General features: G+C 38.6%; 2 protein-coding genes across 4 annotated transcripts in view; both read right to left on the bottom strand.

Moving 5' to 3' along the window:
• LOC109935746 (CAP-Gly domain-containing linker protein 4) overlaps positions 1–4,401 on the bottom strand; it is a 65,485-nt gene extending 61,084 nt beyond the window's left edge. For both annotated transcript variants that reach the window (XM_048613258.1, XM_020534383.2), the window contains exon 1: positions 4,319–4,401. The gene's annotated coding sequence lies outside the window, so the exon portion shown is untranslated. The remainder of the gene's footprint in view (positions 1–4,318) is intronic.
• Positions 4,402–10,482: 6,081 nt separating this feature from the next.
• Positions 10,483–21,288, bottom strand: meaf6 (MYST/Esa1-associated factor 6). Of its 2 annotated transcripts, XM_020534386.2 has the most exons (7): positions 21,090–21,281; positions 19,123–19,238; positions 17,547–17,634; positions 17,412–17,457; positions 16,595–16,790; positions 12,150–12,183; positions 10,483–11,384 (listed from the first exon to the last, which is right to left on the bottom strand). In XM_020534386.2, the coding sequence occupies exons 1-7, from the start codon at positions 21,177–21,179 to the stop codon at positions 11,376–11,378; spliced, it is 579 nt and encodes a 192-aa protein (XP_020389975.1). In that variant the 5' UTR covers positions 21,180–21,281; the 3' UTR covers positions 10,483–11,375. The 2 variants fall into 2 exon arrangements, with proteins under 2 accessions (XP_020389975.1, XP_048469124.1); XM_048613167.1 differs by lacking the exons at positions 10,483–11,384; positions 12,150–12,183 and adding an exon at positions 16,008–16,056 and having other exon boundaries at positions 21,090–21,288.
• Between the last annotated feature and the right edge of the window lie 170 nt (positions 21,289–21,458).

Below are 21,458 nucleotides of genomic sequence, written 5' to 3'. Positions count from 1 at the left end.
CTTGGCCTGCTGTGTTCATCCAGCTCTACACCGTGTTATCTAATATTCTCAGCAAATCTGTGCAGTGAGAAACAGAGTTGAAGTTTCAGAACTGCCAAAGTCAAGGCATCCAGGTTGTTTACCTTTCTGTATTTCTGTCGGATTCACTCACACATTCGATTCTACCCTTGAGTGACTGTCTGTGTGGAGTTTGCACATTCTCCCCATGTCTGTGTGGGTTTCCTCCGGGTGCTTCAGTTTCCTCCCACAGTTCAAAGGTGTGCAGGTTAGGTGCATTGGCTACGCTAAATTGCCCATGGTATCCAGGAATACGTAGGTTAGGTGGACTAGTTGTGGGGAATGCAGGGTTACAGGGATAGGGTAGGGAAGTGTGTCTGCGCAGGATGCTCTTCAAAGAGTCAGTGTGGACTTGTGGGCTGAATGGTCTGCTTGCACGTTGTAGGGATTCTATGAATATTCTTTTATGTTGTTTCCTTTAAAATGCTCCTCCCCTCCCCCACCACCTTCCAACGTGAACAAGCTGAACAGATTTGTACTCACTAAATCAGAACACCAAGTGAAACGAAAGCCATTGAATGGTTTCCACATGCTACACTGAGACTTTGAGGCATGTTGACCAGCCAACCAAAACTTTGACATTGATACTGCCCTTGTTTTCAGTCAGAAGATTGTGTTTCCTACTCTTCATATAGTTACACTCAATTGATGACAACCTTGCATTAACATCTTCTCCCTTGCTGGCATCAAAACTCCTCCCTCTTAGCCGGAACAAAAGCTGTTGACATTCAATTGCAAAAAAGCCATGATGTGACTGTCAATGGAGATGGGATTTTGAACATAGTTTAAGCAGTTGTGAGGCTATCGTTCCAATGTTGTAGTTACAAGTAACTAGGTTACTGTAAAAGTGTTACAGAAATGTTCCATTTTCCCCTCCCCCATGATCTATGAAGTTTTATATTCAGATACAAACAGTGGGATTGAAGAGCCTGACAATGAATGGAATGTGTCAAAAACACATGGATTATTTGTGGGAGGCAATTTGTTTCTTTGTGATTTTGCAGTCACAAAATGTCAGAACTGAAAATTGCCACCTTCACTCAACCACACAGAATGGAAAGTGGAAAAAGAAAAATTGTCAATCCTGGGGGGAAAGAAAGTCGGAATTCAAATGTAAACAATTTAACAAATAATAGGAAACATAACTTCCAAAGACCAGATTTCACCTAAGGAAACCTTTGAAGTGGTGGCACATCAAATTGAAAGAGAAGCCGCATAATGTCAAAACTGGACTCATCAGGAGCCTTCACAGGAAAGGCTGTTTTGGAAAGCTATGATTGTATAAGAAGCGCGTGTTGAGCTCAGTTGGCAACGTGTGTCTCTTTGCCAGAGGTTTGTGGATTCCTGCCCCGATTCCAGAGACTGAAAAGTATAAGCAAGGTCGCACTTATACACCCGTGAAGGAGGGCTGCGCTGTCAGACAAAGATTCAGGTGTTTTATGTACACCAGACTGCTGATCCAAGAAAATTGATTTTATTCCTCCAATGAAATTAAAAATTCTAGAATTTATTTCCAACAATGAGTCCTCAGTGTAATGAAAGGGAGAAAAAAGATGGAAAGGAATTTTCAGGATCTATAGAGAATGGCTTCACTGGGGCCATCTCGGTTTTTTTGCTATTTCTGGTTGATTGGTGACTGTTCATTTGTGATTATTTTTGAACTTTGCAATTGATAGTTCCAATTCTTATTTTTCAACTTTGCATTTAGTATATTCCCTACCAGTTGTTTTAGGAAAACACAACTTGAGGAAAGTCATGCACAAAAGTGACACAAATTTCCATGTGGCACACCTAAAGGGTGATGACCAAATTGCAGGCCAGGTGGAACACGTTTACAAATATTGCAGATTGGTTCAATACAAGACAAATTTTCACGTATTGCCGTTGACGTTGCTGTTTCTCTTTGCTGCCAGAATAACTTTCAAACTATTTTGCATCCTCTGCTGGTCATGACATGATACCTCAGTTATGGAACATTAGTTGATGCTTCTGTTACAAAATTAACTGTCAATGAATGGACAAAGCAAAAGTAACCTGTCCAAGATTGTGCTGTCAGCTGTTGTGTATAGTTCGCTTTTTCAAATAATAAATAACAAGCTCTTTGCTTTTTCACAAGATTATGGAAGCATTTGGATCTCCTTCTTTTGGAGTTTGCTGTTATTTTTGTATTCAGCTCCTCACCAATTGTGTTTTATAGTTGCTATCGACTTCATGGCAAACGGACTAACGATAACTGAGTGGAAATAGTGAATAAAGTACCAATTTTGGGTAAAGATGTTGGGAAAACTTAACCCTTTTCTCAAAGCAGAGTCCAACCTATTCCTTCAATTTTACCGTACTCCTGTGAAATGTTACATGCTGGAATGCTTCTTAGAACACCCAGAGCCTTCTCCAATTAATGTGTCAGTAAGCTTTCTCTATTGCATTGTCAGTGTTAAATGCACACTGTCAACATTAATCCTGTTCATTGTGTTTAATTTCATTGTAGCAAACATCTTTTATGTAATAGGTTTTTGTAAACAGTGTCATTAGCCCTGTGTTTCCTCTAAACTGAAATAATAGTTTAGAACTTACATGGAAAATTCTAACTAAACTTTATTTGATCAAATTTAACACTGGATTCATAAAACCCTGAAGTCCTTGTTAAACTGCTTTGTATAGTTTCTTTTTGTGATTCTTTCATGGTCGGAAAGAATCATTCTAGGACAGAATTTATAGTTCTTCCATAAATACCCTTCAGAAGGCAGTGGTGTGCTGCCATTTCAAAGATCATTGAATGATTTATTACACAATTTCACTGTTAAGAGTCAACCATATTGCTTTAGGTCTAGAGTCACAGACTGGAGAAGGAAGGCAGATTTACAACAATTTACTAGTTTTATGGTCACCATTACTAATATTAGCTTTATTTTCAGCCTTTTTCCCGTGCTGCCATGATGGCATTTGAGCTTGTGTTTCCAGATTAATAGCCCAGGTCACTGGATCATCAGTCCATAGATAGTAGGAACTGCAGATGCTGGAGAATCTGAGATAACAAGGTGTAGAGCTGGATGAACACAGCAGGCCAAGCAGCATCAGAGGAGCAGAAGGCTGATGTTTCGGGCCTAGATACAGAGTAAAGCTCTCTCTACACTGTCCCCCCCATCAAACACTCCCAGGACAGGGACAGCATTGGGTTAGGTACAGAGTAAAGCTCCCTCTACACTGTTCCCTCCTCCCCCGCCTCATCAAACACCCCCAGGGCAGGGACAGAACAGGTGAAGTACTGAAGGACTGGAGTGTGGCTAATTTTGTGCCATTGTTAAGAAAGGTTGTAAGGAGAAGCCTGGAAACGACAGACCCGTGAGTCAGATATCAGTGGGTAAGTTGTTGGAGGTGATTCTGAAAGAGAGGATTAACATGCATTTGGAGAGGCAAGGATTAATTAGGGATAGTCAGTGTGGTTTTGTGCAAGGAAAATCCTGTCTCCAGGCCCAAAACGTCAGCCTTCCTGCTCGGCCTGCTGTGTTCATCCAGCTCTACACCTTGTTATCTCGGATCATCAGTCCGTTAACATCAGCATGGTAATATTGCAACCTTGACCATAATAACTTTGTGACTTGTTAATGAAAACATACAGTGTAGCGACCAATGTTCAATAAAAATAAATCATAACTAAGATTTCTGTGACCAGTGTAATTTGTAAAGGAAGCAATATTTACTATCTGATTGTCATTCAATAATGGAGTCTGATCTATATGTATAGTATGTGCACAGGATTTTCAATATTCAGCCTATTTTTACCAATCTAGAACACATAACTGTCTAGTCTCTCAGTTTCAGCATACCTTATAGATAGGACAAAATCATCCCACTGCCTGTTTCTGTTTAAGCTGACATTGGCAACTGAAGGAGTTACAAGGGCAGCTGGTGCAATCACTGCTACTGCCTTGTTGCTGGCTTGTACAATAAGCAACACAATACCAGTACAGAAGACAACATCAACAAGTACATGATGTGTTACCTGACTGTACAACTGGGGATAAGAGAGTAACTGAACTACATTTACACCAATTATCTCAAATTTCTATCAAGCAGGTAATAAATGCTGTGCACGTGGAGAATTGCAATCGCCTGGCAAAAAAAAATTGCACAGCGTGCATCATGCAAAATCCTACCTTTGTATGTCAGAGTTGAAAAGAAATATAATGATCTTATCTGAGCAAATCTTGTCCGTTCATTCCGAGAAGCGTAAGAATCCTGCACAGATTTCTTCAACTACCTTTTCAGCCTGATTTCCTGAAATATGATCATTCTGAGCAACAGTACTCTCGCTCTCAATCTGTTAATCATATGAGATCTCCAAGTGTGTACACATACCTCCTAATGTTGCCATGTCACTCTTAGTAACTGCATGACCAATCTGATGAGTAAACAAACACAGGAGGCAGCAAACCATAATCCAGGGCTTCATAATCATAAATCCTTTTAATCCATCTTCCACAACTTAAATGCCACTATTTTCATGAAAGCTTTGTCATTAGACAAATTTGAAAAGATTGTCATTTTCACTCATGTGGCCTTTTTTTAAAAAAAAATGTACCTATTTCCCACTTCTAAAACATGACAGTGGGCAATTTGTTGTACAACAATTAGTTGTAGTACCTTATTTTGATGAAGTTTAAGAGCTTTAATAAGTTGCTCGTTAAACTGCTCCGCCACTGGATTTCAAACAGGATTTACAGAAGCTTTTTAAAAATAATTAACCATGTGATTATTGTGACAAGTGAAATTCACATATAACTGCAAAACATAACAACACTGGCATGTCACAAACTGAAAGAAAATTAAGCTGTCAAAAATAACTCTGCACCAGATGTCATTGCTTGAAAACTGGAGAATAAGGAAATAAAAAGCAAAGTAAAGCATAATTAAAACTCTTATTCTTTATAAAAATCTATTCAGGTTCTTACTATTAGATAGAACTATGAAGGGGGTTGAGCTTTTCTTTTAGAGCTGAAGTTTCTATTAGAGCCTGTTTGTTCCTTTGCAAAAATTGACCATTCACACAGCATCCAATATAGGAAATTGCAATTCTTATAATTGATTTCACAAATTTCTCAAGGTTTTGATCAAAGTCATTAGAAAGAATACAACTCACTTTGCGAGGATATAGGAAAATATTATACTTTATGCATCATCCATCCTAATGCAGAGACTTCCTCCCAAGCCCACCCCCTTACTAATAACCTCCATCAGCTCCCACTCCAGATATTTTGGCATCCCTTGACAAAGTTCATTAAATTGGAACTAGTCTGCATTATCTCATCGAAGTGACATTTTTCACACCATGGAAAATGTCACTGAATGCCAGCAAACTCTATAATCATCTGGGAGATCAGACCGAATCTCAATCTGTCGTCATCTAATTTCCACCGTTCCTACTTGTCTACTTTCCAAGAGTCAGTAAATATGGTCAGAAATACCTCTGACTGATTCTTCCATTCTTAGCCTAGGGTTCCACGGTCAACTGGAATATTCCCATCTTGTCCAAGTTAACTCCCCATCCCAATTAATAATTTCTTCAGGGAACAATCATTCAAGGAAGAAAGACTTGCATTTACATTCCTTTTCACACCCTTAGAAAAATCTAAAGAGCTTTGCAGTCCATGAGGTACGTTTGAAGTGCTGACACCATCTTAATTGAGGAAATGTGGCAGCAATTTGCACACAGCAATATCCAAAGAGCAATGTGAGAATAACCAGATCATGAGGCATTTAGAGCGATATTGTTTTTAAGACAAATATTGGCCAGGACACGGGGCGAAGTCACCTGCTCTTCAAAACAGTGCGATGGGGGGGGTTTAATGTCCACTTAAAGGGGCAAACTGGCTTAACATCTCAGCTAGAAACTGTCACTTCAAACACTGCAACAAATACTGGAGTACAACTGACATGCTCTGCACATTTCAAGGACTGAGGTATGAACCCACAACCACCACGTAAGCACACTGAGCCACAGTAAAAACAAAGATTAGTTGTATTTTTTTTGAAATGTATCATAAACATGAGGACATCACAGCATACCAAATGTGTTTCACTGCAGTGAGCTTACAACTTCATCTTTTCTCTCTTCTTCATAGCATGAAGAAAGGCAAAACAAAATGCTTTCAAACAAGAAAACCTGCTGTTACAAATCTCAATCAATAACTTCATCTGCACAGTTAGAGCCAAGAAGAAAATAAATACTATTATCAGTGTATTTATAGGGCAAGTGTGAATGATACATGAATTTCCTTGATAATCTACTTTTCACAGTGTCAGCCACAGTCTTTGCTAACAGCTTATTTGAATCATAAAATCTTACTGCAGCATGGAAGGTTATTCTACAACAAAATCAGAAATTGCTAGAAAAGCTCAGCAGGTCTGGCAGCGACTATGAAGAGAAATCAGAGTTAATATTTTGGGTCCAGTGACCCTTCCTTAATGGTCCCTTTGAGGAAGGGGCACCAAACCCGAAATGTTAGCTCTGATTTCTCCTCACAGATGTTGCCAGACCTGCTGAGTTTTTCCAGCAATTTCTGTTTTTGTTTCTGATTTACAGCATCCGCAGTTTTTTTTATTCAGAAGGCTATTAAACCTGTTGTATGTTGAAACTGTCCAATTTAGTCCAATACCTAGCTATTTCCCCCTAAATTTAATTTTCTTTAAGCAAACAGTAACTTACTAATAGCAATTGCCTATGGAAACGTATATCACTCTCTTGTCATGCTTGCAGATCATAACGATTTTCTGCCCGAATACAGTTTATTAAGCACAAACTTTCCGTATACTGGTCCGTATACAGTTCTAGTGGTGGGGAGTAGTCACACTGGATTATGACATATGTATACTCTAAATGTGTGGGAGAAAATTGAACATGAAAATGTGAAATAACCAAATATGGTCAGTTTCTGAAAATTTTTAATTTCAGTGAATAAGCATATGTTATCACAATCAGAATTCAGTATTGCTGAAATTGGTATTTCCCAATTTTAAGCCAGAGCATTTCAGCCAACACTTATAAAGATAAATGTTGCAATAACCAGCAACTATGATCCTGTTCAGTTTTAAACAAATTACCTTTACTGCAGAGGTTTTCTCGTATTAAATCATGATTAAAAGCACAGTGACCTGATTATTAAATATAATCAGCGATCACTGAACATACTAATGATCTTTGTATACAACTTAATGCCAGGGAAGCAGGGCAGAAACTAAACACAATCCCAGAGAAATCACAATTTAATACAGTACATTAAACTAATTCTAAACAGAGTATGAGCATAATCTCGCTTGTCACTCTCGTATTGTACTGAGAGTTATATATTGTCAGAGGTGTCATTCTTCAATAGATCTGTTAAAACCCCTCACTTCTCTCATAGGTGGATGCCAAACATCCAATGGCACTATTACAAAGACATGCGGGAGAGTTCCTCCCAGTGGCCTCTTGACTAATATTACAATCGCAGATAAGATTATCATCATCATCATCATCATGTTGTACCTCTCCTACATTGCAACAGTGACTACAATTGTGAAATATTTCATTGAATGCAAAGCACTTTGCAATATCCTAAGGTCATGAAAGCTGCTACCCAAATACAAGCGTTCCTTTCTTGGTTGCATTTTGTGGTGCAAAGAGCTCAAATATGCTCTTTAATGATATAACAGCACTGAGGAAAGGAGGTGGGGCTCTACCCAGCCCTCAGTAGGGTCCAACTTCCAGAGTGGGTACTAGCTGCTGAAGACAGCAGAGGCTCAGGGCCTGTCCTGTTGCAGCCAGGTGACACCATGTCTGTGCATTAGCTCGACCATATTTTGTTTGAATAATCGCTCCTTTCCTTCTACAGTAGATATACCCAGACACATTTACTCTACACTTCTTAATCATTTGTTACAACCTTGCATAAAATGTAGCAGAAACAGTGCAAATTGTGACAAGTTGAGACATGAAGTGGTATTATAACTGCCAGTGATATTACTCTAATCAAACTGTTCAGTGATGTTGAAGCCATAGATTGAGCCCAGGCTTCCTAAACTAAGAGGTAGCAACACTAAGACTGCACAACAGCCCATACTGCCTGTCGTGCACACTTGTAGATATGAAAGCAAGTACTAACTGAAGTGATAACAACGTAGCAAATAGGAGCAACATTGTGAACAACATACATAACTAATGACAAAACCGATCAAACAAACCACCTTACCCTTAACCATTGGACACCAATTCATGATGGATTCAGGAATGTAGGATACTTGTGCCATGAATATTTACACATCTGTGCAAAGTGAGGACCATAATATTATCATCTAATAAGATCACAAAAGGTACCTGAGACCGAATGGAACAAGGGACCCCACTGCATTAATTAAGGAAAAGTTGAGTATGAATGTGACATACATATGGGAAGCTAGTAACCGGTGGGGCAAGAGATTTTAGAGTGTGTTTAACTAAAATAAACCTCTCTCAAAGTGTGGAACTCTGACTCTGTTTAAATAGTTACCTTCTAGTGTATAATACATAAATTCCCACACATGCATGTTTGTTCTACTGAAACTTAAAACTGAAAACAACAAAAATTAATTGTGCACAATCACAATTATAAAATTATGTTTATAATGATCATTCTCTGCATAACGCTGACTGGTTACACAGATTGTATAGCAACACAAGGCATGCTGCTTACAAATAACAAAGAAACCTAAAAAAATGCATTACACTACATGGATTTTTAGTCAAAGTGAAAGAAGTCACTTAATTTATTTTAAAATATGTTTTGTAAAGACTGGCAATAGCCCCTCAGAAAATACTTGGACTCTGGCATTACATCAACATAGTAAATAGCACATGTTCTATCCAACAACTTTTTGAAAATTCTGAATTAACTGGAGAAAATTGTGAAGTAAGGATTCAGGGTTGATATGGCATCCTCCATGCCTTCCTGATGTTTCAAAACATTTTAAACTGACTGAGTGCTTTTGAAGTGTAATCACCATTGCATTACGGAAGATTACAGCAGCAACTGAAAATTCCCATCTTGCATGGACAGTTGATTATACTGCGGAAAAGGGCACTAATCATTTGCCATTACCACAGACTTCAATTACAAAGGTTCCACAAAGACATCAAGTCGACTGAGTATTTTTGACTATTCCAACAAGCTCTTAACTGCACTTGTCAATTTCAAATGATCGGCAGAGTCCATGTACAGATGCTCACTCTAAGTAATATAATGTTACCTTATTATGGAGTCAGTAATCCTTTCACAAAGATGTATTTTCACAGCATTGTAATTCAAGTCATGCAATTTTAACATGAAAGCCTACATGGCACCACCAAATGCACTGAAAGACTGCAGGAAAATGAAAAATTTCCTTGACTATTGGTCTACTGATTAAATACAACAAGGTCAAAGACAGTCTTTCAGATACAAAACAGAAAGTGCTGGAAAAACTCAGCAGGTGTTACAGCATCTATCGAGAAAAAACAGATTTAACGTTTCTGGTCCAGTGACCTTTTTTCGTAATTGTTCTGCTTTTGTTGCATATTACCAGCATCCACAGTTATTTGTTTTATTTTAGTGTCTTTTAGGTACAAGATTCTCAGAATATCAGTACAGCACTTGGCTATTGCTCCCACAGGTTACTTCTGGCATCCCAACCTTGCGATGTTTTAAAAAGCAGAGCTATATCATTGACCAGTGAAACTCTGTTACAAAATACGTATTCAATATTTAACTGCTGTTGAAACAGTGTAATGCTACACAACACCTTTGATTCTTCAAGAAAATCAATGACCCCCATCTGTAAGCACTTGACATAGGTGAGCAGCAAGTACAGATTCAGTGTCAACTAGTGAAGATGTTGTTGAATGGAAAAAAAAAATCTATACTTTGTATCTTAAAATGTTTAACGAACTTGATTTTACAGCATGCTACTAAACACTTGACAGTCAAAGAATTACTTCAGAATGCAATCATTATTTATATGTGCAAACCCAGTAGACAATGTGATGACAAGGATCGACAAACAGAAATGAGACAAATGATCATAAGCTGTTTTGGCTTATGCAAGTAGACAGATAAAAATCTTGGTTTAAACTTTCAACTAAAAGCCCAGAGGTCTTTAATACTTACTAAAGCACTGCTCAAGTTATATTCTAAAATCTGAAGGAAATGCCTGACCTCCAAATTCAAGAAGTGAGGATGGAGACATTGTGCGAAGGCTGACAAGTTCTCAACAGCGCATAAGGTTAAACAGATTGAACTTTTGAATATGTAGTGAAACTTCAATTTTGCTTAAGTAGTAAATTTCACATTGTCAAAAATGTCATATGTGCCTCATTCTTGATCATGTTAGTATTTTTGTTTACAAGTTGTGTGCAATAATTCTACAAAGAGCTAATTATATTTAACTCTTTTTAATACAAAATGGTCACAAATCCATATTTCCTCTTAAAAAAAAATAGTAAAGCCATTTGTCCAAAAAAACAAAGTCATAATTGTACAAATTAAAAGGTAGTATTTATACATACAATATTGAAAGCACAACAAAATATACCAGGTTCAAAAAAATAAAACCACATGTTGCTATTAAATCTAACTCCATTGAGTCTATTTAGAAATATCTGGAGATTAAAGCCTTATGTTATTTTCTCTCCGTCACTTTCTCTCAGATGTGCACAAGGTTTGATACCAAACAGGTACATTCTGCCTGCATATCAAATCAGTTAAGACACAATCCAGCACAGAAAAAAAACACTTTAAATGAAGTTCAAGACAAGTTAAAAAGGAAAAAAAAAACCTGCCATTCGTACTCAAAAACTGAAATAGTGATGGCATCACTAGCATTTTAGGAACTTCCAACAAGAGATTTAAAATTGAATTATACTAAATCAAAAACCCTTCACATTTCATGAAGAATATAATCTCGTGTAATGTCACTGGTAAGATCAAATGGTCAGAGTGAGTCACAACAGACTTAAAAGTGACCAGTTAATACCACCCCCCATCCCCACGACAGTTTAAACTGGCTATAAAACCCAGCGCGTGCTGTACTTGTACAAATAACTATTGGACCGTAACCATATAGCAACATTCAGTTAAACACAGATCAAATGCAGCATGTAAAGATGCAAGGTGGCCTCAAACACCATGAGCAGGCACAGCTGCTTTGTTGTAGTATTGATTCTTGTAAAAAAATTACTGCGAACTTCTGGAGCAAAATGCTCTCAATGCTCCCGTATGTCCATGTTCTTCAAACCCGGATCATGACAACTGCAACTGTCGAAAGATTCTTTAATAATCCTGTGTAAATAATTTTAAAAAAGTAAAATTAAATCAAAGATCAAAGTATTGTTAGCTGTTGCAACAAGGCACCAAAGTTCAGACCAGATAAATGAGCAGGGAACCAAGGTTCAAAAATTTTACATTGAAGCATTGATAAAAGCACTGAAGCTCAAATTTGAGTGTAAAACAGTCAATATATATTTGATTATATCACTAATCTGAAGATTAATTTCATAATTAGATACTCAATTTTACTAAATCCAGTCTGGACTAGGCTCCTTCTGTCCAGATCCTATTTACATTTTAATGCTAAAGCAAGAAAATCTCACCTGTGTACATTTTACTTTCAACTCACATGCAATATACATCTTGGTATAAAATTTATTATATTAACATATTTTAACAACATGTGCAGAACAGCACTCAATACTTTCCCCAATGCAGTTAAGACAAAGGACAACACATTGAATTTCAACATTACTCCTTCCATCCAGAGAGAGAGGTCTTCAACTCACCAACTCCATAGAACACAGAGGTCTCTCTGCTGGCCATAGAGACCTGTTGCAAAGAAGTTTTCCATATCAAAGAACTTTTTTCACTTAACATAACAAAATACCTGGTCTGTCCATTACAGGAGCATTTTGGATTAGGTCCTCATCTTAAATTACTACCATGACAATCAATTATTATGCTTCAATATCTACAGCAGCTTCACTAACTTCACTGTTATTCTAGAATGTTGAAAATGTACAGCAATAAAAATCAAGTATAAGTTGTACTCACAGTTCTTGGTTTTTTATTCAACTTGATATCAATCCTGTAATTAAACAGAAGCATTAAACCTTGGAAAGCAGCATTATCTCCTTTAAAGTCAAAACACTTACCATTTATTGATATAGAACAGGAGCACATAGCAACAAACCACTTTAGCTTCAGGAGTTTATTTTCCTGTCTTGTCTAAGTAAATGAGCACTAAGTAGTCACCTTTCTGCAACTGGTTACTTTACTTCCCTGCCTACTGGTACTGTAGGAGCACCTATACCATGTAAACAGCATCATTTTCAGAAGGTGGTTCAAGCCACCTTCTCAAGGACAACTAGACATGGGCAACAAATACTGGTCTTTCCAGCAATCCAACAAAGAACAAAAATAACTCCCCAATGCTCAACTTACCAATACTAAAAGACCCTTTTAGAAACTGATGCTGAAAAACATTTCAAAGCGACTGCTTTCCATATTAACATTTATTCAATCCAATACGAAGAGAAAACATCACCATTCCTGGACCAACTACCAAGCCTAAGTACTCCTCTGGGTTTGAGAAAGGGTTGTTCTCCGGCTTATAACTTATGCGACAGGTAAAGCTCAACATCAGGAAGCAGGGAAAGGAGGAAGGTAGTGATATCTATCACACCTATGGCTAGAGCTGAAAAACATAAAAGTTGTAATTACTGTGCATTGTGTAGTCTATAGGACACTAAATGGTTTGGAGAATGTGGAGGAACAAATCCAAAAGGAAATTACAGAATGCAAAGAATGGGTATTGTGGCAAACATCAATTATCCAAAAGTAAACTATGATAATTGGTACTGTAAAGAGCAAAGAGGATAAGCATTCCTAGACTGTGTTCAGGAGACTTTTCTACAGTACTATGCATAGAATTCAACAAGAAAGGAGGCAATGCTTGACCTAGTTGAAGTGAACCAAGTAAATCAATTGTCAGTGGCAGAACATTATTAGGACAGTGATCATAATATCATAAGATTTAGGATGATGGTGAAAAAGAACAGGGAACAAACCAGAATAAGAATAATTATCTGGGGGAGTGATGGCTTCAACTGCGCAACAAACAGAGCTGGGTGAGATAGACAGGGGCAAAAAGCTGACAGGAAAATCTAGCTAAAAGAAAAAATATTTCAGACACAATCAAGTTTCTTCCTTCAAAAGGGGTAGAATGGGCAATCAAATCCAGGATGAAGAAATAGATAAAAATTAAGAAGAACAAGTAGACTTAAGACAAGTGTCTGGTAGATAATACAATTGAGAACCAGGCTCTTCAGGAAGGGTCAGAAGGAAGGTGAAAAAACAAATAAGAGAACCAAACAGGGATCATGAAGAAAGACTGGCAGCTAACATCATAAGGAATTTGAAAGGCTTTTGCAGGCTCATCAATGGTATTAGGAGGAGTTGGGATTATTAAGGCCAAAAAGGGATTTACATGTGGAGGCAGGGACATGGCTGAGGTATTAAATGAATACCTTGCATCTGACTTTACTAAGAACGCAATGCTACCTAGGCTATGGTGACAAAAGAAGACATTTAGTCACTAGAACAGTTCAAAACTGATATGGAGGTAGCACTGGTAATTAAAGTAGATAAGGTACAGAGACCAGATGAGATGTATTCACAGATACAGAAGGAAATGAGAGTGGAAATTGCAGAGGCACTGCTATATTTCTTCAGTCTTCTTTGGACACAACAGTGGTGCCAGATGCCTAGAGAATTGCAAACATTACAATCTTGCTTAAAAAAGTTTTAAGAATAAGCTCAGCAATTATAAACCAATCAGTTTAACATTGTTTCTTGAGGTTTTCCTACCACTAATACTTTGGAATAAAATTCATGGTTACATGGGTAAATGTGTGTTAATAACAGATAAACACCATGGAGTTAAGGGGCAAAAATCATGTTTAAAAATTGCTGTGATTTTTGTAGCGGTAACAAAGACATGGTCAGGATAATGATAACACACTGGAGCTGGAGGAGCACAGCAGGCCAGGCAGCGTCAGAGGAGCAGGAAAGTTGACGTTTCGGGTCAGGACCCTTCTTCAGAAATGGGGTCATGCTGTGCTCCTCCTGCTCCACACTGTGTTATCTCTGACTCCAGCATTGGCAGTTCCTACTATCTTTTAGTGAGGATAATGCTGTTGACGTGGTGTAGGCAGACTTCCAAAAGGTATTTAATACAATGCTACACAACTGACTTGTAACAATTGAGTCCACAGAATAAAAGGAACAGTGGCATCCTGGATGGAAAACTGACTGAGTAAGGACAGACAAAGTACAATGGGTAACGGATGTCTTTTTGGCTAGAAGGTGGTTTGTAATGGCGTTTCTCCAGGGCTAAGCGGGGGACCCATCACTTTTCCCACAAAAAGTTAATGATCTAGACCATAGTCTATAAGGGACGATTTAAAAGTTTGCAAATGATTGAAAACTTGGAACATTTGTTAACCATGGAGGACAATTTAATGCTTCAAAAGGACATTGACAGGTTGGTGGACTGAGCAAATAGGAGGCACTTGAAGTTCAATGCAGAGAATTGAGTGATAATACATTTTGGTGGAAAGAATATGGAGATACAGTATAAACATTGTTTTCGATTTTAAAGGGTGTGCAGAAGCAGAGACGTAAGTAAAAGTTATGAGGAAAGATTGGAGAACTAAGGATTGTTTTTCATGGAGAGGAGCTGGCTGGCTAAGAGGAGATTTGATTGAGGTTTTCAAAGTCACTAGAGGTATGGACAGTAGATACGTGAAGCCAATCCCACTCACAAAGGGATTGTGAACGAGAAGGCACAGATTTAGAAGAAATTTGCAGAAGAAGCAAATGCACTGCAAGAGAAATCTTTTCTGCACAGTGACCAGTTAGGGTGTGGAATGTACTGTCGAGAGGTGTGGTGGAAGCAGGTTCAATTGAGACATTCAAGAGGGCATTGGATGATTACTTGAATAGAATCAAAGTACAGGGTTATGAAACAAAGGCAGGAAAATGGCACTAAGCATAATGTGCAATGGACTGCTGGTACAGATGCAATGGCTTCGTAACAATTCTGTGATTCTACAGATTTCTTAATGGCCATTTTACCTTTGACAGCAAGTTAATTTTCGGCCAAATCATGACTGTGAATACATATCCATCAAGAAATAAGTCAACACAATTACATTTCATTTATTGTCAATGGAGAAAGAAAATTTCCACTTCATTAGTTTCAGCTAAAATTTGGTTTGAATGTTGAACAAGATGCAAACCACTGTGATTAAGTACTTCAAAAGATAGAAGAAACTTTAGGATTTGTTGTGAACCTGTAGAGAATTTTCAATTTCCAAAGTCCTATCAGCTTTCTAAATTTACAACATAGTCCTACGTTTTCCATTTGAATATCTTTATACTTAACAGACTGAGGGTCTCTTGTGGCAGAAATTCTGAATTGTAGATTTATTATGAATCTATGGATTGCTGCAGTACTTATATTACATTACTGATGAGAAACTTAATGGCTGAGTAAATGAGTGCCAGCAGGGCTGAAGTAATACAGTCAACTATACTTTGCTTGGACAGACACCCTACCTGCGAGGAGAAACCACTATCAACAATTACTTCTGCCTACAAACTATTTAATAGATTTAATATAAATTTTAACAAGTGATGTCGTACTGTGACAGCTGTTGAGAACATATCATAAACATCAATTGTTCAGTAATCAACACATTTTTCTAGTTACATGGCCCTAACATACATAGGCAAAAATCCAAACTTACAGCAGCTAGTGGCAAAAGGTACTTTGTAGTACTTTCAAAAATGTCTACAGTCTACACATCACAGTACAAGGGAATACTGGAAAAAACACAGCACATATACTGATAGAAAGCAAACTTACTCAAAGTCATAATCAAACATGCCAGATGGGCTGGATGGCAGCATAAAAGAAGAAAGAAAGCAACAAAGGTTAACATACCAGTTAGCAAACCAGAGTCTCAAACTTTTTGGAACACTATATTTTTAAACAAGATGGGTGAGAGACCACTGGCGACGTGATGAACTTAACGCAGAAATAAATATATTCAAAAATAGTTATTTTTACCTTGACAGTTATAATTTCTTGAAAACAATGATATTTTTGTTTCCTCAAGAAGTTATTACATGGAAACAATGAAGCCTTGTTGAGTTAAACACCCACTTTAATTAAAATACAACAGAGCAGTGGATAGTATACAGCACACGGTTGATGTGCAAGGAGCTGTGCCCTACAAACATATGCCAAACAAAAAATGTTCTTTGTATAATAAAGTAGTCATATTTAATTCAAATGTGCTCTATTACTAACAAGTTGTTCTTTTACTTTCATGATTGTGATCAAAAAGCTTTCTAAGGAATAAGACAGACAAGACTCTTCCACTTTTACCCAGTCATCTCGCAACCTCATGAACTACTGTTGCACAAATTACCTGTGTCGATTTTTGTTTTTCCTTTTCTTGTGACTCCCATGGTGACTGCTAGATGATGTGGAAGAGGCTGCTTTCTGAGGCTTCACTCCTTGCAGATGTGATCCATCCAGTTCCTCAGTGTCCTCCTGGTTAGGTTCATTTTCCTGATTCTGGAAGTCTGGAGAATTGTCACTTTCTGTCCCACTACCTGGTTCACCTAATAATGTGTTTCACACACAAAATGCAGATTAGAAAAGCAGATTTGCTTAAACCAGCGTGATTCCCAAATCATCCCAATATCAAGTAAGAGAAGCAAAGTCAATTGCATAGTGACCTTTAATTATTCAAGTTAAAAACTGTTGCTGAGATGCTTCAGTTTTTAAGACATTATATATATCTCAGAGCATTTTCCAACTTACTTCCAATTGTAAAATAATTCATTTAAACATTTTGTGAAACGGGCTTAATGAAACGTACTATTGACATTACGAAAACTTTGCAAAGATTTTAATATTACTTTATACTCTTATTGTTCCCAATTTTACTGCAATAGTTTTGATTTCACTGACAAGGTAATGAAAACAGCAAATAATAAAACAAAGACTGGAGGATTTCAAAGATGTGTTTAGTTTAACACATTACATGGTGGAACTAATTCAACAGAACATTAACCTAAGCATCTCTGTTCTTCTGTAGCTGGTCCATCGCCCACTCCCCCCTCCTCATTAATATATCTTACAGCAGAAAACCCCAGTACAACATCTAGTTTCAGTCAAATTTCGGGTGGTAAAGTATGTATTATACTCAATAGGGAAGGGTACTTATTTCTAAAACTTACGCTTTTCCACCATTTGGTCTTGAACACCAGTTAAAGCACTCACTGCCTACAAGAGATATGGAATCGTTGTTAAACAATGCACTAAAACTGTGTTTACAAGTATTTTATAATCAAGTACAAGTTTATTTTACTCACTGCTACTGAAGTAACGGATGACTTGCTAAAGAGACGTTCTGCTTCTTTAAATTTCCTATTCCTTCGATCATTCTTACTGTTAGTGTTTCTGAAACAAAACAGAGAAAACCAATGGTCAGGGATGTTACCCAAGGAATTTACACTTTGTGATGATGCTATGATCGCAGCTTCCCTAACCAGCCAGTTGCTAAGTACAGCCCAGGTGTCTCCTAACAGGGAGGAGAAACATCAAAGAGTTACCCTCCATCAACTGCGTAACTACTTGCATTGGCAGATCTTCAGGAGTAAGGTGTCCAATTAAGTGTAATATAGCTTCCACAGGATGAAATGAGTCAAAGAAAATGCAGGGAAAACAAAATATTGATTTTGCTGTTGTAAACATATTTGCACCCGACACTTGTAACTTTCAACTAAAAGAGTAACCATAAAGCCATGTTAAAATACTTCGTGAAATGTGAAATGAGACGTACTGGTACTCCCAAATATTTATTGTAAAATGTTCTACATTCAGAACAAAATGCTACCATTAGCTTATGGCCAACATTACCAAAAATATAAATTCACACAATTCCTTTAATCACAGAGTCAGTAATCTTCGAAGTGTACAACGTTCAATCATGATATTGGCACTACCCTGAGAAGAAACTAACTAAGATTCTCCGAGGAGAACTCTCTCACCCTACAGCAATCTTCAAACTTCTCATGAAGGTACTGAATACTGCTTGGGTGCAATTCTACCTCTTGGTGCCCTCTATTTGTCATTCTTTGACTGTCAGCTCAGGTCGTTAGTGTCAGTAAATTGTTAAATTGTGGGGATTTCAACTGATCCTAGTTCTATGGCTCATGTGTGGAATGAACTGCCAGAGGAAGTGGTGGATACAAGACATTTGGATAAGTACATGAATATGAAAGAATATGGGCCAAACGCAGGCAAGTGGGAGTAGTTTAGTTTGGGAACATGGTTGGCGTGGACTGTTTCCATGCTGTATGACTTTATAACTCTACACAAATGTACGTTCCAGGAACAGTCAGCACATGGTGATCAGCAAAAGTCCTGGCGTACCACTCCCAGGCCTTCACTCAGAGTTGACAAAGCCAACTGTAGCGGTCCCAAGTAGTAACCCAGCTTCAGGTGAGTTAACATGATAAGAATCAGAGACTGATCCAGATTCCACCACAACTCAGCTACGTACTTCGGAGTATGTTTAGGAACAGGTTAATAGAAACACTATTTAGGTGTATTCATTACTTTTTTTTTGAATGTACAGAACTGTCTGCATTTATTTTTGAGATTTCTGAAAGTTCAATGTACAACAGTTGGCCTCAGAAACTAAAAACAAAACTATTTAAATTTACACAACGCAAATTTTTTCGTCCATTTGTTTGAAATGTATGATATAAGCAAAATGACCATTCCAGATGTTCAGCATTAAATTCACAACATTTCAAAAAGCAGACTTTAAAAAGTGAATTAATATTGCCTGTGAATCATACAGGATTGGACTCGAAGATTTGCCAAATTTGTTTAGGTGGAGTCACTTTGACAGCTCCATTAACACAAAGTCAATACACGTACTTCTGATTGGTCAAGTAACGATCCCATCCACGAATGATATTCCCATACATCTGTGTATCTTCCAAATAGCTTCCTTCAAAAGCATAGATCTGACGTTCCAGGTTTGCCAAAGTCTCCTGTGGAAATAAAAGTTACAAAAATATTTATCAAGCTGCTGGGGAAGAAAAATGATCTGCTATGAAGTTTTTTGTACTGTTTATTTCAAAGAATTATGAAAAATGGTTGGACAAAGAAAGAGAATGAATACTTTTTGTTGGGATACACAACAACTGGAGCTAAAATGGTTAGTTTGGAAAATCAGACACAGGAACTGTGATGTACAATTAGCCAGTATTTGTTATTTGCAATGCAATTACAAACTTTGAGTTACAAAGAAAATGCTGGAAAAAATCAACAGGTCTACAGAGAGAAACAGAGTAAACATTTTGAGTACAATAAGACTCTTTAGAATAAACACGTCACCCTGGACTCAAAACTTTAACTCTGCTTCTCTGTCCACAGATGTAGCCAGACCTGTTGAATTTCTCCAGCATTTTCAGTGGTTATTTCAGATTTCCAGAATCCGCAGTATTTTGCTTTAATTTAAAGTTTGTGCTGCCTGCTCATTTGGATTTATTTCTGCGTATAACCAATCATTGCTAATCACTTTGTGCACTAGTTGAATGCATTAGCAGAGAGTCAAAAGCACAAGTTGTGAGCACGTACAAAGCTTGTACTGCACTTTTGTGCACTGGCATTGGAAAAGATGCTGAGAGTCATAGGCAAAGAGCTTCTGACCTCGTAAAGCGTAATGGCATAAGAGAGGAGAAAAAAAGCTTGTGACTTTCAGATGCTACACAGGACATTCTGGAGAAGGTAGTGGAAAGGTGGTCTGTATCACCAGAAGCCAGAAGGCACCCCCTCCCTGCCCCCAGACAAGATCAAAAGGTAAGTAGCCTTAGAGATCGATGCAATGAGCCAAACTGGTGGTCCTGAATGCGGTGCCAAAGGAAGCTCAACATCACATGAGTAAACAAGGTCAATGAACATAATCTCAGATGCCACATTCTACAAGTGCAACAGGAGCCTCAAATTGCCCAAATCGTCACACTCCAATTTCTCTCATTTGACATCTATTAATCACAATTCATACCAAATATCTACAGCTTTACCTACTCTCTGAACCTGACACTATTACAAGCTGCATACCCATATTTTCCACCTTGCACACTTCATCAATTATGGCAGTCATGGCAAACATACAAAAACATAAACAGGGACTACACAAACCCATCATTGAGAATCCTGCGCAGGACAACAAAAGTTGTTGCAAGTAAAAATCTTCTGTCAATGTCCCTCACTCAGCTGCAGATAAACCGACACTTGGATATATTTGTGTCGCACAGAATGTGGGCATCGCTGTTGCAGAGTTTGCAATCCCAACATTTCAGCTCTCCACCCTACTAGATCTGTCACTGGGGAGGAAACTGGAGTTCCCACTCTGCCCAACAAAGCCTGGAATAAAAAGTAAAGCTCAATGTAGCCTTGAATGGAGAAAGTGGTGGTTCTCTGTGTTGACAAGGCTGGGGCACACCACACATTCTACAATGACGGTAACAACAGTGTAAGCATGAATAATGTCTCACTGTGCGGCGTGAGGGGCATGAACAACAAATACATGCACACCGCTCCTGCAGGTCTGTCCGATATGGCACAAGTCCCCACCCAGGGTGCCCAGTGTTGATGCCCCAGGGCAGGGACACCAGCTCCAACATCACCCTCCCGGGGGACGGCCATTGGATACCTCTCCCTATGTCCTGAGTCCCAGACCTGGGGCCAAAACCCCCCCCATCAGCCACCTCCCCGCCCCACTGCGGCCCAGGCTCTCCCCGGCTTTTCCTGCCTGAGCCTCCCCGGCCTCGAGCACTGACTCCGGTTCCCGCCGACTCCCTGCTTTCCCCACCCCCATCCATCCGAGGCTCACATACCGCCAGCTCTTGCTTCCTCTTGACCAGCTCAGCCAATTCCCGCCGGGTGTCCGGAATTTGTGGGGTCTGCGCCTTGTTGTGCATCGCCATGTCGGAGCTGGCAGGCGAGCAGCGCCCGAGAGAGAAAAAACCGCTTCTTCAGGCCGCGGCCGGCAGGAGGGCGCAGGATGGACCTCCAACCAGCAGGGGGTGCCGCCTGGGCAAGCCTGCCACCATCAGGACTGAAGGGTGAATTACACTGAATACACTGCCACCGTCAGGACTGGAGGGTGAATTACATTGAGTACACTGCCACCGTCAGGACTGGAGGGTGAATTACACAGAATACACTGCCACCGTCAGGACTGGAGGGTGAATTACACTGAATAC

Source organism: Rhincodon typus, chromosome 27, assembly GCF_021869965.1.
Source record: "Rhincodon typus isolate 14 chromosome 27, sRhiTyp1.1, whole genome shotgun sequence".
NCBI lineage: Eukaryota > Metazoa > Chordata > Chondrichthyes > Orectolobiformes > Rhincodontidae > Rhincodon > Rhincodon typus.
Note: the sequence above shows the minus strand (reverse complement) of the source record. Positions and strands in the feature narration are given on the sequence as shown.

Excerpts from the sequence above, each read along its gene's own strand:
- meaf6 (XM_020534386.2), bottom strand. The coding sequence starts at position 21,179 with ATGGCGATGCACAACAAGGCGCAGACCCCACAAATTCCGGACACCCGG. Across the intron at positions 19,239-21,089 it reads AGAGGAAGCAAGAGCTGGCG|GAGACTTTGGCAAACCTGGA; the intron begins GTATGTGAGCCT and ends TTATTTCCACAG. Across the intron at positions 17,635-19,122 it reads CGTTACTTGACCAATCAGAA|AAACACTAACAGTAAGAATG; the intron begins GTACGTGTATTG and ends GTTTTGTTTCAG.